The sequence below is a fragment of the Trematomus bernacchii genome, unplaced genomic scaffold, assembly GCF_902827165.1.
Source record: "Trematomus bernacchii unplaced genomic scaffold, fTreBer1.1, whole genome shotgun sequence".
Lineage (NCBI taxonomy): Eukaryota > Metazoa > Chordata > Actinopteri > Perciformes > Nototheniidae > Trematomus > Trematomus bernacchii.
Window position 1 is genome coordinate 9,384,186 of NW_022987567.1, and position 16,129 is coordinate 9,400,314.

General features: G+C 40.4%; 1 protein-coding gene across 1 annotated transcript in view; it reads right to left on the reverse strand.

Moving 5' to 3' along the window:
* Nucleotides 1-2,287: 2,287 nt before the first annotated feature.
* The window catches only part of slc45a2 (solute carrier family 45 member 2), a 32,257-nt gene continuing 18,415 nt past the window's right edge, over nucleotides 2,288-16,129 (reverse strand). Inside the window, exons 5-7 of the mRNA XM_034126051.1 lie at nucleotides 11,048-11,171; nucleotides 6,722-6,927; nucleotides 2,288-2,548 (exon numbers count right to left, since the gene is read on the reverse strand). Coding sequence (XP_033981942.1) covers nucleotides 2,327-2,548; nucleotides 6,722-6,927; nucleotides 11,048-11,171 — 552 coding nt within the window. The 3' untranslated portion in view covers nucleotides 2,288-2,326. The remainder of the gene's footprint in view (nucleotides 2,549-6,721; nucleotides 6,928-11,047; nucleotides 11,172-16,129) is intronic.

The window sequence follows — 16,129 nt, forward strand, 5'->3', positions numbered from 1 at the left end:
ACTGGTTATTTAAAGGTCCCATCTCATGCTTTTCCGGTTCTTACCCGTCCCCTTGTGTTATGAAGGTTTTTATGCATGTAAACGGTGTGCAGAGTCAAAACCCTCAAAGTACACCCTGTAGCGAGTAAAACTCTAACACAGAAAATACCTCCCCAAAACGCCTCGTTGGAGATACGTCATTGTCCATTTGATTCTTCCTGGACGGGGTGACGTAACCCCGTACCCGGAACGAAATGGACCAATCCGTGGAGCCGTTACGTTACGTCCGCGGAGCCGTTACGTTAAGCCCCCGCTGATTGGTACAAATTGACCAATCCACGGACTTCCTCACACACAGGCAGCTCTGCTGATTTCTCCTCCCTGATTACATTACATTTAGCTGACGCTTTTATCCAAAGCGACTTACAATAAGTGCATTCGACCAAGAAGATACAAACTTAAAGAAAACAGAATCATATAAGTACATCAGGTTTCATAGAGCTAAAACATTTCAAGTGCTACTCAACTGGCTTTAGATAAGCCAATCCTTTGTTAGTAAGTGCTTTGTTAGAAATTCTTTGTTAGTGCTTCTATCGCTCGAAGCGGAGTCGAAAGAGATGAGTTTTCAGTCTGCGCCGGAAGATGTGCACGCTATCTGATGTCCTGATTTCAATGGGGAGCTCATTCCACCATTTTGGAGCCAGGATAGCCACATGTCAGCAGGCTGATAACAGACAGTTGGGATTGCGGCAAAATTCTCTCTGCAGACCCATTCTCTCTGCAGACCCATTCTCTCTGCAGACCCATCCTCTCTGCAGACCCATTCTCTCTGCAGACCCATTCTCTCTGCAGACCCATTCTCTCTGCAGACCCATTCTCGTCTGCAGACCCATTCTCTCTGCAGACCCATCCTCTCTGCAGACCATTCTCTCTGCAGACCCATTCTCTCTGCAGACCCATTCTCTCTGCAGACCCATTCTCTCTGCAGACCCATTCTCTCAGCAGACCCATTCTCTCAGCAGACCCATTCTCTCTGCAGACCCATTCTCTCTGCAGACCCATTCTCTCTGCAGACCCATTCTCTCTGCAGACCCAGACCCATTCTCTCTGCAGACCATTCTCTCTGCAGACCCATCCTCTCTGCAGACCCATTCTCTCTGCAGACCCATTCTCTCTGCAGACCCATTCTCTCTGCAGACCCATTCTCACAGCGTTTATCAACCTTTTTCTTACTCAATATCAAGCCACACTTATTGTTTTTACTTCGGCTGTGAGTTTGTGTGTGCTCAGGATGAGTTTGGCTGTGTTTGGCTGTGTATGCTAAACAAGGAAACAACACCTCCATGGAGCTCAGCGCGATTCACAACATCCCGACCAATCAGAGCACACTGTGCTCACAGGGAGGGTGGGGGCTGGAGCTGTTGGAGCTCCAACAAGCCGTTGTGGAAAAATGCACAATATAAATCTATTCTAGTAGACCTCAACAATGGAATTATGATCAGTAGAAATGGCCATGACATGGGCCCTTTAAATTGAAAAAAATCTCTTATTTTGAAATCCCGTCATCGGCATGATATCCAAAAATGGCAGGGGTAGATTTCAAATCTGAAGCATATAGTGAGATCCTTTGCACAAACGCTATTATATTTGTGGAAGGTGTTTTAAATGTACACATGGATTGTCGATCCTTTCACACAAATAACATTGAGACAAGTCACCAAAACACCCATTTCTGTGCCACCTCGAGGTGAAAACTAAAAAAAGAAATCCACCAATAGTGTGCAAGAACTGAGTGACATGTTAAGTTAATAGACTCTGATTGCACTATTTCTATTCTATTTGTTATTATTTGTATTTATCACATCAAGTCAAATTCCTCGTACGTGTCAACCCACCTGGTGATAAACCTGATTCTGACCTAAGATTTTCATCGACATATCTACACTGTAGCTAAATGACAATAAAAGCCTTGAAACTTGAGGATATAATAAAGAATCTGTATTTATTCAAACAACACCATAAAAACACTTTTACTGTACATGAGCCATGAGTTAGTCCACGTATCTGATGAAGATGCATCCGAACAGCCACTTTGTGATGTCATAACGATTGTTTTGGCTTGTGTAACCATTAGCCAATCACCAACCAAGGTAACCCCCCCCCCCACCTTATCACCTGAATCTCCTCCTAGAGCACCATTGAGTTCTTTTTAACCAAATATCTCTCAGAGGGGCGTGGGGAGGGGCTCCTTATTGTCATCTAAACAGGGCTGAAAGAGAGAGGATTATGGGATGCTGCAATGATCTGTTTGGTGTTTCAGCCAATCAGAGACATGTTTTGTATCGAGTTAGTCCACGTATTTGATGAAGACTGCGATGAAGATGCATCCGAACAGCGACACCACGGAGGCGGAGAGCGGCACCACGACCACGCTGCCCGCCAGGTTCACCAGACCTCCCAGTCCGGCGCCCACGAGGATCTGAGCCAGCTGCACCATGCAGGTGAGGGCGGCGCAGTCCACACCCGACCCCCGCTGAAGGCCCGGTAATCCCTGCAGCTTCAGTTGCTCCTGAACGCACCACGAGGAGACAAGAGAGGAACAGGAGGGGTGTCAGAATCCGAAAAATTGGAGATTTACATATTTTTTATATATTTGATTGAGCATTAAAAGTTCAAAATATACACTTACAGAATAAGAAAGGGATATACAAATAATGCTCACTTTTAGTTTTCTATTTTAAACATCCCACCCCCCATCCCCACCCCGCCTTGACCTCAGGTAAGAAACTAAATTAAGCACACACAAAACAAATTATAATAATAATAATAATAATAATAAGGGAAAAATGTAAGCAAAAATATTCTTACAATAAGAATATTATGAACCAAAAGGACTCATCTGATCTGTGAGGCATACTATCCAGAGTTTCTATGAAAGATAAACAAGGGCTCCATATTTCTTTAAAGAACCTCCAAGAGAGAACCTCAGTTTTTCCAACTTCACCTTGTTTAGAACCTCCTTGATCCACATGGTTTTTTAAAGATGTGTTTTTGGTGCCAGAGAGTGCCTTTAAGGGTCATGTGCGCGTTCATGTGTGTTGGTGGAAGGGCTCTGTAAGGAAGTCTGAAGGAAGGGGCACATTTTTTTCGGCTGCGTATTTTCAAATTCTAGCGCATCTTGACGTAGAAAATGCTGTCTCAAATATGGAGATTTTCTTGCGTTTCTCAGTTTGAAATCGTATTGAAGTGAATGTCTTTTGATTTTGGACTGAGGAAACATTTAGAGACAGAACCTTGGGACTTTTGATAAACTATGATGGACATTTTTCAATATTTTCTGACAACAAAAGAATGTGTTTAAAGTGGACCTATCATGCTATATTTGAATAATATAGTGTAGGACCATACCTATATAAGGCATATTTATACTTTTTTTCAAAATACCAAACAGATCATGCATTTTAGCCATGCCTCATTTTGCTCAATTTGACAATTTCTAGCTCTGTTTTTGCAAGGGCAGATTCTGTGAGAACAGCACCACCTACAGGCCTGGCATATGTACTACAGCGTCTCCAGCGCTTTCGAACGGCAATGGCCGTGGCTGTCTCCTCCTGATTGGTGGAGTTGGCCCAATAGCCGTAGCGCCACTGTCCTGACGTCAGGACAGTGTTCAAATCTGGATCAGTTTTTATCAGATCCGTTGCAGCCCCTTTTTTAGAGATTTGGGTATGGAGGAAAATAGAGAGGGTTGTGTTTTCTGACACTTGGTGAGTTCCCTGGAACACCGGGGACACATATTCATGTAGAAAAGACGTACAAAAGTGCATTTTGCATGATAGGTCCCCTTTAAGTTATGTTGTCAGAAAATACTTTTTTCAGCTTTTCATATATGAATATTTCCTGTTTTACATCACATTAAAAGCACATTTCTTTAGGTTTTGGACTGACAAAAACTACATTTTTGAAGACATCATGGACTTGATGGGCATTTTCAATATTTTCTGACATTTAACTGACCACAAGATCACTACTTTATGTAATTTTGAATGCACACATGTTTATTTGAAGTCTCAAATATGGAGATTATGGAATAAATTAAGCGTAACATGTAGATTGTGGTGTGGTAGAATCTACACAACAGGTAACGTTACATAACAACAACACATTTAATTGATATAGTGTTTTTCTAGAATGCACAGAGCTATTTACAGATTCTAGTTTGAGTATTACATTCGTCAAACTAAGAAGGCAGCCAGAAAGCAATCAATATCTGGGTAAAAAGACTCAGCTCTGGGGAGTTTTAAAAGAGCATATTATATATTTCTTTTCCAGTATCTTGTTCTTTTTCAGACGCTTCGACACACGCCTCGATACGTCTTAATGAGGTATTGACTGCGGGAGACTTTGAAAGAAAACAAACAGTGTTTTTCTACCAGCAACTTACTCCTAACTCTGTATTTTATTATTTATTCACGAGTATAAAGCTTCTGCAGCGATATAATGATCGTAGTCCCACACTCAAATAAGCTTCTTCTTTGTTGGTACACTCTTCTGTGACTCAGACATCTTCAATATGCAAAGTGTGCTTCAATTTCACGGCTGACTTCTCATTACATTTCTGCAACTAAAAGTGTGACTCAACGTTTGTGACTGAGGCTTTTTGAGACCTTCCTCTCTTCACGACTACTTTAACCTAATAATATTTGGATTTGGGAGCATTGGTCTGAAAAACAGAACTAATAAAGACACTATTTCGGTCAGTGGGAAAGCCAAAACAAAGCCATAAATCCACAAAATGATATTTAAATGATGCAATAAACAGACATCTAAAATACTAAAGAACTAGAATACTTCTTACAACATTGCTCTCTTCTTTCCTTCAAGAAAATGTTCCTAAAACAATTCTCAATAAGCTATGCATCCACAAAACTGTGTATAGGCCTACAATTGAATTGATATTAACACATAGTAACAAATAATAACAAATATTTCTAATAAAGCTAAAATGACAGTAAGTTACAGTAATGTATTACTTTTTGCTGTAACGAAGTAATGTAACGCATTACTAATGAAATGTGGGTAATATAGCCTACTACCCGTTACAATTATCAGTAACGCAGTTACAACACATTTTAACCCGAAATGAAATGGTGTTTTGTTTTTTAGGAATTGACTGACATCGCGAGACATTCCGACACCAGAGAAAAATTGTGCCGGTAGATTAGTAAACCAGGGGGGTATACTACGAATCTAGTTCAACATATCCTGGATATGTTTTGAATTATCCGGTTGACTAAATAATAAAAAAAAAACGCTCTCGCTAAACGGTCCTACGACGCTGGCTATCAACTCGATCGCTCAAGCCAGCCGTGTCCTATCTAGTTAGGCGCACGTTCACATAAAAGGGGTTGTATTTGGAGTGTTCGACCAATCACAAACATGGAGAAGCCGTGTACTGACAGCGCAGCACGTCATATATTTCCTGAATGAAAAGTCAACTAATATTAGACAAATATGAAGACGTTAAACTTTAAACATCCATGACTTAAACACTTTATCCAGGATAAAAGCCACATAGCTGCAGCTGCAAGGTGAATACAGCTGGTAAAAGAAAAAGCGTTTGAATGCGTACATTAACAGGTTTATGATATCACTGCTGCCCCGTTTTAGCAACCTTCATTATAGTCCTTGACAGTGGTCTGTACTGGATTAACAACGTGTCACATGTTAATAATTTACAATCAGAATCGAGTATTCAACTAAGCCGTATAATAGAAGTTGTTAGTAGCCTTAATGGCCAACACAGTTGTTATGCTACACCACATCGCCCTTCACTGGATGTATAATGAGCTGCACGAAACTACATGTTAGCATTTAAAATACCTAGCCATTCTTTTGCGGTTATTTTGGTAAAGTAACTCAAATTAATATAAAAGTAGTGTAACTCATTACATTTCAGAGACAGTAATATTGTAATGTAACTTATTACTTAAAGAAGACAGTAATAAGTAATAAGTACTCTATTACATTTTGGAAGTAACTTGCCCAACACTGGTCATAAATAACAGAAACCTAAATGGATTTGGATTTGGGAGCGTTGGTCTGAAAAACAGAACTAATAAAGACACTATTTCGGTTAGTGGGAAAGCCAAAACAAAGCCATACATCCACAAAATGATATTTAAATGATGCAATAAACAGTCATTTTAAATACTAAAGAACCAGAATACTTCTTACGGCATTGCTCTATTCTACTATTTAAGAAAACCTTTCTTAAAACCACAACGTTTTAGATGAAACGCAGGAATATATTGGTGACTGATGCCCGTTTTTTCCCTTCTGTACCCACATTTTATTTTTACGTTTTTTAAGACTATTAAACACCCGAGCTCTGTACAGTGCCTCGATAAACATTCATCTGTTTGTCATCTTGCAATCTACTTATTTATCTAAATAGTTATCACCGCAATAAACCGTATTTAATGTTGTCTTAATGTACATTATTTAATTTCATATTCTGTTCTTGTACATATCATATTCTATTTACATGTATAGGCCTATAGACTTCTTGCACTAGTTTGTATTTTGTATTTTATTATATATGTTGCATTGTTGGAGGAGCTCAGGTCAGAAGAATTTCATTGCCATTTCTACACTGTAGCTTTGTGCATATGACAATAAAACCTTTGAATCTTTGAATGCATCTTCACTCTGAAAAACATGTATTTTTTAGGTACTGTACCTCCTCCTCCAGCTGGTACTCAGCGATCAGGTTGAAGGGGATGGTGTACAGCGTGCTGGACATCACTCCGAACACGCTGCAGAGGATGAGCACGGCGATCATGTCCGGAAAGAGTCCGATCAGACTGGTTCCCAGGCCGAACGTGAAGTATCCCACAAAGTATAATCCTTTCAGACCGATGTACGGGAGCAGGAAGCGCTGCACGTCTGAAAACAGTAAAATACGTCAATAAATACCCCATTGGTGACTAAGTGTCTAAATGAGACGACTAAACGTCATCACGCCCAACATTAGCCGCCGTTAGCTTAGCGAAGGTGACGTGAAGTCATGTGACCGTGCTGTAGTTTCTTTATAGCCCAACATTAGCCGCCGTTAGCCTAGCGGTGGTGACATGAAGTCATGTGACCGTGCTGTAGTTCCTTTATAGCCCAACATTAGCCTCCTTTAGCTTAGCGGTGGTGACGTGAAGTCATGTGACCGTGCTGTAGTTCCTTTATAGCCCAACATTAGCCGCCGTTAGCTTAGCGGTGGTTACGTGAAGTCATGTGACCGTGCTGTAGTTCCTTTATAGACTAACATTAGCCACCTTTAGCTTAGCGGTGGTGAAGTGAAGTCATGTGACCGTGCTGTAGTTCCTTTATAGCCCAACATTAGCCACCTTTAGCTTAGCGGTGGTGACGTGAAGTCATGTGACCGTGCTGTAGTTCCTTTATAGCCCAACATTAGCCACCTTTAGCTTAGCGGTGGTGACGTGAAGTCATGTGACCGTACTGTAGTTCCTTTATAGCCCAACATTAGCCGCCGTTAGCTTAGCGGTGGTTACGTGAAGTCATGTGACCATGCTGTAGTTCCTTTATAGCCCAACATTAGCCACCTTTAGCTTAGCGGTGGTGACGTGAAGTCATGTGACCGTGCTGTAGTTCCTTTATAGCCCAACATTAGCCACCCTTAGCTTAGCGGTGGTGAAGTGAAGTCATGTGACCGTGCTGTAGTTCCTTTATAGCCCAACATTAGCCACCTTTAGCTTAGCGGTGGTGACGTGAAGTCATGTGACCGTACTGTAGTTCCTTTATAGACTAACATTAGCCACCTTTAGCTTAGCGGTGGTGAAGTGAAGTCATGTGACCGTGCTGTAGTTCCTTTATAGCCCAACATTAGCCTCCTTTAGCTTAGCGGTGGTGACGTGAAGTCATGTGACCGTGCTGTAGTTCCTTTATAGCCCAACATTAGCCGCCGGTAGCTTAGCGGTGGTTACGTGAAGTCATGTGACCATGCTGTAGTTCCTTTATAGCCCAACATTAGCCACCTTTAGCTTAGCGGTGGTGACGTGAAGTCATGTGACCGTGCTGTAGTTCCTTTATAGCCCAACATTAGCCGCCGTTAGCTTAGCGGTGGTTACGTGAAGTCATGTGACCATGCTGTAGTTCCTTTATAGCCCAACATTAGCCACCTTTAGCTTAGCGGTGGTGACGTGAAGTCATGTGACCGTGCTGTAGTTCCTTTATAGCCCAACATTAGCCACCCTTAGCTTAGCGGTGGTGAAGTGAAGTCATGTGACCGTGCTGTAGTTCCTTTATAGCCCAACATTAGCCACCTTTAGCTTAGCGGTGGTGACGTGAAGTCATGTGACCGTACTGTAGTTCCTTTATAGACTAACATTAGCCACCTTTAGCTTAGCGGTGGTGAAGTGAAGTCATGTGACCGTGCTGTAGTTCCTTTATAGCCCAACATTAGCCACCTTTTGCTTAGCGGTGGTGAAGTGAAGTCATGTGACCGTGCTGTAGTTCCTTCATAGCCCAACATTAGCCGCCTTTAGCTTAGCGGTGGTGAAGTCATGTGATCATGTTCCTTTATCTTCTAAATATGATTAAATCCTCCTTAGTGTGCAGTAGATTTGCTAAAGTTGTGACCGTATGCTGATGACACACAATTATACATCGTCTTTAAAACTTTTGAGCAAAATGAGCTTTTGTCTCTGTGTGTTTGGCCTCCGTGAAACAATGCATAAGTGTCAATGTTTTACAACTTAAGGGTACAAAAGAGACACGACTGAAACTGAATAGGCTGTTGAACCTGTCGTCACACGAGAACAATGTTGTCTTGCTGTCATTTTGGACTTAAACCTTGTAGCCCACATGAGCAAAGTTACATTGAAAGTTAAAGACAGCATTTTTCCAGTTTAGAAGTTATCTCAAAGTAAAGCTGTTCCTATCTCTCGAAAAAGTCGATAAGAAAACTTCTCCTAGCCTCTAAATACGAAGAAAATAGACTCCCAGTATCGATTTTAAAGGAACCCACAAAGCCAGTATTCTTACATCAATTATTCACCCCGTTCCATCACGTGTGGACCAAGCATCAAATCATTTTTAGGAAATTCTCGAGGAATGGGGGTAAATGTGCGCTTTGTTTAACCCCAGATCGACTGTATTCACACAACTCCATCCATCCATCCATCCATCCATCCATGCATCCATCCATCCATCCATCCATCCATCCATCCATCTATCTATCCATCCATTCATCCATCCATCCATTCCATCCATCCATCCATCCATCTATCCATCCATCTATCCATCCATCCATCCATTCATCCATCCATCCATCCATCCATCTATCCATCCATTCATCCATCCATCCATCCATCCATCCATCCATCTATCCATCCATTCATTCATCCATCCATCCATCCATCCATCCATCCATCCATCCATCCATCCATCCATCATCCATCCATCATCCATCCATCCATCCATCCATCCATCTTCTCCCTCTTATCCGTGGTCGGGTCTCGGAGGTATCAGTTCCAGCAGAGAGCCCCAAACGTTCCTTTCCCCTCATCAACCAGCTCTGACTGGGGGATCCCAAGGCGCTCCCAGGCCAGAGAAGAGATATAATCCCTCCACCTGGTCCTAGGTCTACCCCTCGGTCTCCTCCCAGCTGGACGTGCCTGGAACACCTCCCTAGGGAGGCGCCCAGGTGGCATCCTTACTAGGCGCCCGAACCACCTCAACTGGCTCCTTTTGACGCGAAGGAGGAGCGGTTCAACTCTGAGTCCCTCCCGGATGACTGAACTTCTCCCCTTATCCTTAAGGGAGACGCCCGCCACCCCTGCGGAGAAAACCCATCTCGGCCGCTTGTATCCGCAATCTCGTTCTTTCGGTCATGACCCATCCTTCATGACCATAGGTGAGGGTAGGAACGAAGATGGCCCGGTAGACAGAGAGTTTCACACAGCTCAAGAAGTTTAATCCAAGTCTCATTCATCCAGTTGCACGCTCACTATTTTCCCAACACATGCATTTTTCATAAAACCTTAATATTTAATTCACTTCGGACTGATGTGTTGCTCGCTCGTGCATCTGTGCATGCAAAAGGGCTTTTAAAAAAGTGAGGTTTTAGTAAAGAAATGCATGCAAATGAGACTGCTGCACGAGTTGTGTGAGATTTTTTATTTATATAGTTTGCTGCTGCTTTTAAATGCTGCCCCGATTAACTTCAATTCATCAAGAGTTTTTGGATACTTGGGTTGATTATTTATTATTTTCTCTGTTTCCAGAATGTAAAAAGATCCAATTTCACACTCGGAGGGCCAGCGATGCCATTATTTTGTTATTTGGCTGAACTTCGCTCTGCCTGCTGCACATTATTTCTCTCCCTGTCTTTCTGATTGTTTTGTTTCTATGGATGACTGCTGTGTGCTCCTGCTATGAAAAGCTATTGAAATCCTCAAGCAAAGCAGTAACAAGGCAGGCATTTTTGCTGCAGAGGAGATAGAGATGTGGGTTCAGGACATCTGGAGACTAATGGCTGCACGACAAAAACTTGAAATCTTACCAAGTATATTTGTCTAATATCTAGTCAGAATATGTCTCTACACCTGATATAAGACATAATAACTTCAGAAGTGACACTGCAGTGAGATATCGGGTCTTGTTTTTAGACAATGCTTCATCTTGTTGAGTCAGAAAATCTTATTTTGAGTTGTATCTCAGATGAAACACATATTTTTACATATTTATTAGAAAATCACCAACTAACAGAAAACAGAAAACTTTTGAGCATTTGCGGATTATATTGTAACAACATCTCCTGCTTCTGCTCAAATATAGTTCAAAATGAGTTCTCCAGCTAATCACAAGATCTGATTTATGTCAAGTTCTCTTACCAAGCTAATATTCACTTGTTCTATTGGCAGATGTTTGTACTTATTTCAAGTGAAAACACCTTGTTTCCATTATTGTTTAACTTGTTTTTGGAGCAGCATTTTTTCCAGTGTGTGTGTGTGAAATAAAAATCAACAATAATAACAATCTTTGGGTTACTTACAGGAGTAGAGAGCGGAGGAAATAGCGTTGATACAAAGACCCCAGCAGCCCACTTCCACTCCTCGCTCATACCTACTGTAGGCCGTGGAGTTATGTTCTGCATACGGATTCCCCTTGTACACGATCTGCAAAACAAACAGAGAAACACATTAAACACTTGAAAAAATGCTGCTCCAAAAGCAAGTTAAACTATAATGAAAACAAGCTGTTTTCACTTGAAATAAGTACAAACATCTGCCAATAGAACAAGTGAACATGTGCTTGGTAAGATCTCTTGAAATAAGAAGGGATATTTAGATAAATCAGATCTTGTAATTAGCTGGGAAACTTATTTTGAACTATATTTGACCAGAATCAGGAAATGTTGTTACAATATACTGTAAGCCGCAAATGCTCAAAAGTTTTTCTGTTTTCTGATGTTAGTTGGTGATTTTCAAATAAATATGTAAAAATCTGAGATACAACTCAAAATAAGATTTTTTGACTTAAAGTGGACCTATCATGCTATATTTGAATAATATAGTGTAGGACCATACCTATATAAGGCATTTTTCTCAAAATACCAAACAGATCATGCATTTTAGCCATGCCTCATTTTGCTCAATTTGACATTTTTTAGCTCTGGGCTAATTCTGTGAGCAACAGCACCACCTACAGGCCTGGCATATGTACTACAGCGTCTCCAGTGCTTTCGAACGGCAATGGCCGTGGCTGTCTCCTCCTGATTGGTGGAGTTGGCCCAATAGCCGTAGCGCCACCGTCCTGACGTCAGGACAGTGTTCAAATCTTGATCAGTTTTTATCAGATCCGTTGCAGCCCCTTTTTCAGAGATTTGGGTATGGAGGAAAATAGAGAGGGTTGTGTTTTCTGACACTTGGTGAGTTCCCTGGAACACCGGGGACACATATTCATGTATAAAAGACGTGCAAAAGTGCATTTTGCATGATAGGTCCCCTTTAAGTTATGTTGTCAGAAAATACTTTTTTCAGCTTTTCATATATGAATATTTCCTGTTTTACATCACATTAAAAGCACATCTCTTTAGGTTTTGGACTGACAGAAACTACATTTTTAGGCAATAGCATAGGTCTCAGATATATTAAAAATATATAAAAAACATGTCTATGAAGTGTTTTGCTCAAAATACCAAACAGATCACCCATTCTAGCCATGCCTCATATCCCTCTATTTCACTTCCTGTTTCAAAAGTGCTGATTTGGGGTATAAAGCTTTAAAAAAAAAATTGTTGATATAAAAAGAAAAAAGGAGGGGGCTGAGCTCATGTGGGACCCGGCAGCTACTGTCTAAACTAAATACTGCCGTGATGAAACGCCATATCATGGATTATCAAGGATTCTTTCTGAAACAGTATGGAGCTCAAAGGCTTTCTCTCTTGACAAGGTGAGTTCCTTTTTATTTCCTGCTTCTTCACACATATGCTCTCCAGTACAGGTTAGCTCTGAGTGTTAGCGATGCTAATGTAAACACAGACCATATTACGTCCAAAACAGTCGGGCATTGTTTCTGATAGCAACGTTTCTGATTGGGCCGTGGGTCCACATTTCAGATATTACGTCATATCGGACGCAAATCTGGATCAGCTCCGTTGTTCCCCCGTTTTTAGAGATTTGGGTACGGAGGAAAAGAGAGGGTTTTATTTTCTGACGCTGCGTGAGTTCCCTGACACACCGGGGACACATGTTTATGTATACAAGACATCAAAAAGTGCATTTTGCATGATAGGTCCCCTTTAATGAGATGATGTATTGTCTAAAAACAAGACCCTATATCTCACTGCAAAAATTAACGTATAGATATCATAATGAAACTTCCCCAGGTGGTTACAGACATGACGACAATACTTTTTACTATTACAAGTTTTCTGAAATGTGATTTTCATGGGCTCATTTGCAAACATTTTGGTCACAGAAATGTGATTATTGGATGAAAACCAGGTTCAAAACTGTTTTTTCATTTTGCGACCTACTAGAGTCAAAGGCTTTTGCAAAGGGAATGTCGTTATATCATAAAATACTGCCATAAAAAGTATATTTTCTGCATGTTTTTAGTAATAAATTGTGTAATTGAGTGTGTGACAGAGTGCAAAACACTGCCGGTGATATAAAGAGATGAACGTGGACGGTTAACTGTGTGTACAGTAAGTGCTACTGAAGTGGAGATTTGTGCTCAGAGAAAAATCCATATCTTTCAAAACAGCCTTGAAAGATATGGATTGTGAAATTCAGACACAGCTGAATATTATAGGGTAGAGAAATCCACAGATGCAAACAGACAAAAGTGGTTGAATAAATATGTAATGTTCATGTTTTCTTTCCCCCAGTATGAAAGAAAACGTTATGTTATGGAAGCCTGAAATTGATCCGTGCATAAAAGATAACCCCTGCAGTGCATGCTCATAAAATACAGCTTCACTGATATTGATATCAGATGCCAGCTTCTTTTAACACACTATTTTATTCCTTCCTTTCACACCCAGCAGGAGCTCACTGTGTGTTCTCCTGATAACAAAGCCTGCAGTGTGAGATTACATTTTGTCTCATAATGAGCCGTGGTGAGAGGTAACATCCTGATCAGCATGCACACGGAGAAAAGTGTCAACAATCATTAAAATATCAGTCAGCAGGAGATGAGACACAGCAGGAGGTGACCACCCTCCAACACAAACAAAACAGAGATACATATAAAACATATTGCAGCTTGTTTTATTTCCGGTTGAACGGTTGATTGACTGTTGAAACAACTTCAAAACATTCATCTGCTACTCAGTATTATGTATCTAATACCTAATATATATATATCATTCCAATAACTTGTATATAGACTCGTACTGCACTATTCCACATCATCACTTTATTTTATAACTATTTTCTTTTTGTATTGCTCTTGCTCTTATTGTTATTATGTTATTATGTTGCATTGTTGGAGAAGCCTGAGACATTAGATTTTCAACTACATAATTACTCTGTAGCTATGTCAGATTGACAATAAAGAACCTTGAACCTTGAACCTTGAACCTTGATTATTCCAGTAACACTTTATGGTAAGGGTTCATGAATCATCATGAATTCATGCATGAAAAAGCATGAATTCATTCATGTAGTACTTCATGAACTATCAGTAATGTATAAGGATTAATAGTATCTCATGCATGACTTAATGCACGAACAATACCTTAAAGTGGACCTATCATGCTATATTTGAATAATATAGTGTAGGACCATACCTATATAAGGCATATTTATACTTTTCTGTTTTCAAAATACCAAACAGATCATGCATTTTAGCCATGCCTCATTTCGCTCAATTTGACATTTTTTAGCTCTGTTTTAGCAAGGGCTGATTCTGTGAGAACAGCACCATCTACAGGCCTGGCATATGTACTACAGCGTCTCCAGCGCTTTCGAGCGGCAATGGCCGTGGCTGTCTCCTCCTGATTGGTGGAGTTGGCCCAATAGCCGTAGCGCCACCGTCCTGACGTCAGGACAGTGTTCAAATCTGGATCAGTTTTTATCAGATCCGTTGCAGCCCCTTTTTTAGAGATTTGGGTATGGAGGAAAATAGAGAGGGTTGTGTTTTCTGACACTTGGTGAGTTCCCTGGAACACCGGGGACACATATTCATGTAGAAAAGACGTACAAAAGTGCATTTTGCATGATAGGTCCCCTTTAATTCATGCATCAACTAAGGTATCTCAATCATCATGACTTCTGAGTTATTAATGATGTCTTCTTCATTTAGATCTGCAGTTAAAGTGACAGGCCAAAATTGACCAGTCACAGCAATTCCAAGTGTTGTAATCTAAGCATTATCTTGTCATTACTTCATCATGTTTGTGCCCCTTCAAATAAAGTGGTGACCTGTTCCGTCGTTTACTCTGATAGATAACATGTGATTAATGTGAAATCACCTTTATGAACCATTTGGTGCTCATGCATCAATCATCTTTGTGATCCCTCAAAAAGAGTCAGCCCTGATGTCTATTTAGGCATCATGTATTTGGAAATATTACAAATGCAAATCAGATCATCATTTTGGACTTAATTTCAATTATCAATTATATAGTTAGGACTTTTTTTTAATGTATCATACTTGTACATCATGTATTATCTTAAAGCTCACAAACCATTAAAGATAACTCATTCATAATATTAACAAACTTTAATTTATAATCCAAAGCCAACAAGATCACATTTTCACATATCATGTCCCATAAGAAAGCAGCAACACATGTCGGCAAAGACACAAGACTAGGAGGCCTACTTTAGGGAGGACGTGGATACGAGATACTATTAACACTTATACATTACTGATAGTTCATGAAGTATACATGCATGATTCATGTACCCTTACCATAAAGTGTTACCATTATTCCTTTGATTTCTTTGGTTTAAAGTTAAATATTCAGTTTGAAATTATATAAGACTACTTTAAAGAGTCCTCTCCTGCTAATGTTCAGGTGTATATCAGTATGTAGTGTCTCTACTTTAAAGAGTCCTCTCCTGCTGGTGTTCAGGTGTATATCAGTATGTAGTGTCTCTACTTTAAAGAGTCCTCTCCTGCTGATGTTCAGGTGTATATCAGTATGTAGTGTCTCTACTTTAAAGAGTCCTCTCCTGCTGATGTTCAGGTGTATATCAGTATGTAGTGTCTCTACTTTAAAGAGTCCTCTCCTGCTGATGTTCAGGTGTATATCAGTATGTAGTTTCTCTACTTTAAAGAGTCCTCTCCCGCTGATGTTCAGGTGTATATCAGTATGTAGTGTCTCTACTTTAAAGAGTCCTCTCCTGCTGATGTTCAGGTGTATATCAGTATGTAGTGTCTCTACTTTAAAGAGTCCTCTCCTGCTGATGTTCAGGTGTATATCAGTATGTAGTGTCTCTACTTTAAAGAGTCCTCTCCTGCTGATGTTCAGGTGTATATCAGTATGTAGTGTCTCTACTTTAAAGAGTCCTCTCCTGCTGATGTTCAGGTGTACATCAGTATGTAGTGTCTCTACTTTAAAGAGTCCTCTCCTGCTGATGTTCAGGTGTATATCAGTATGTAGTGTCTCTACTTTAAAGAG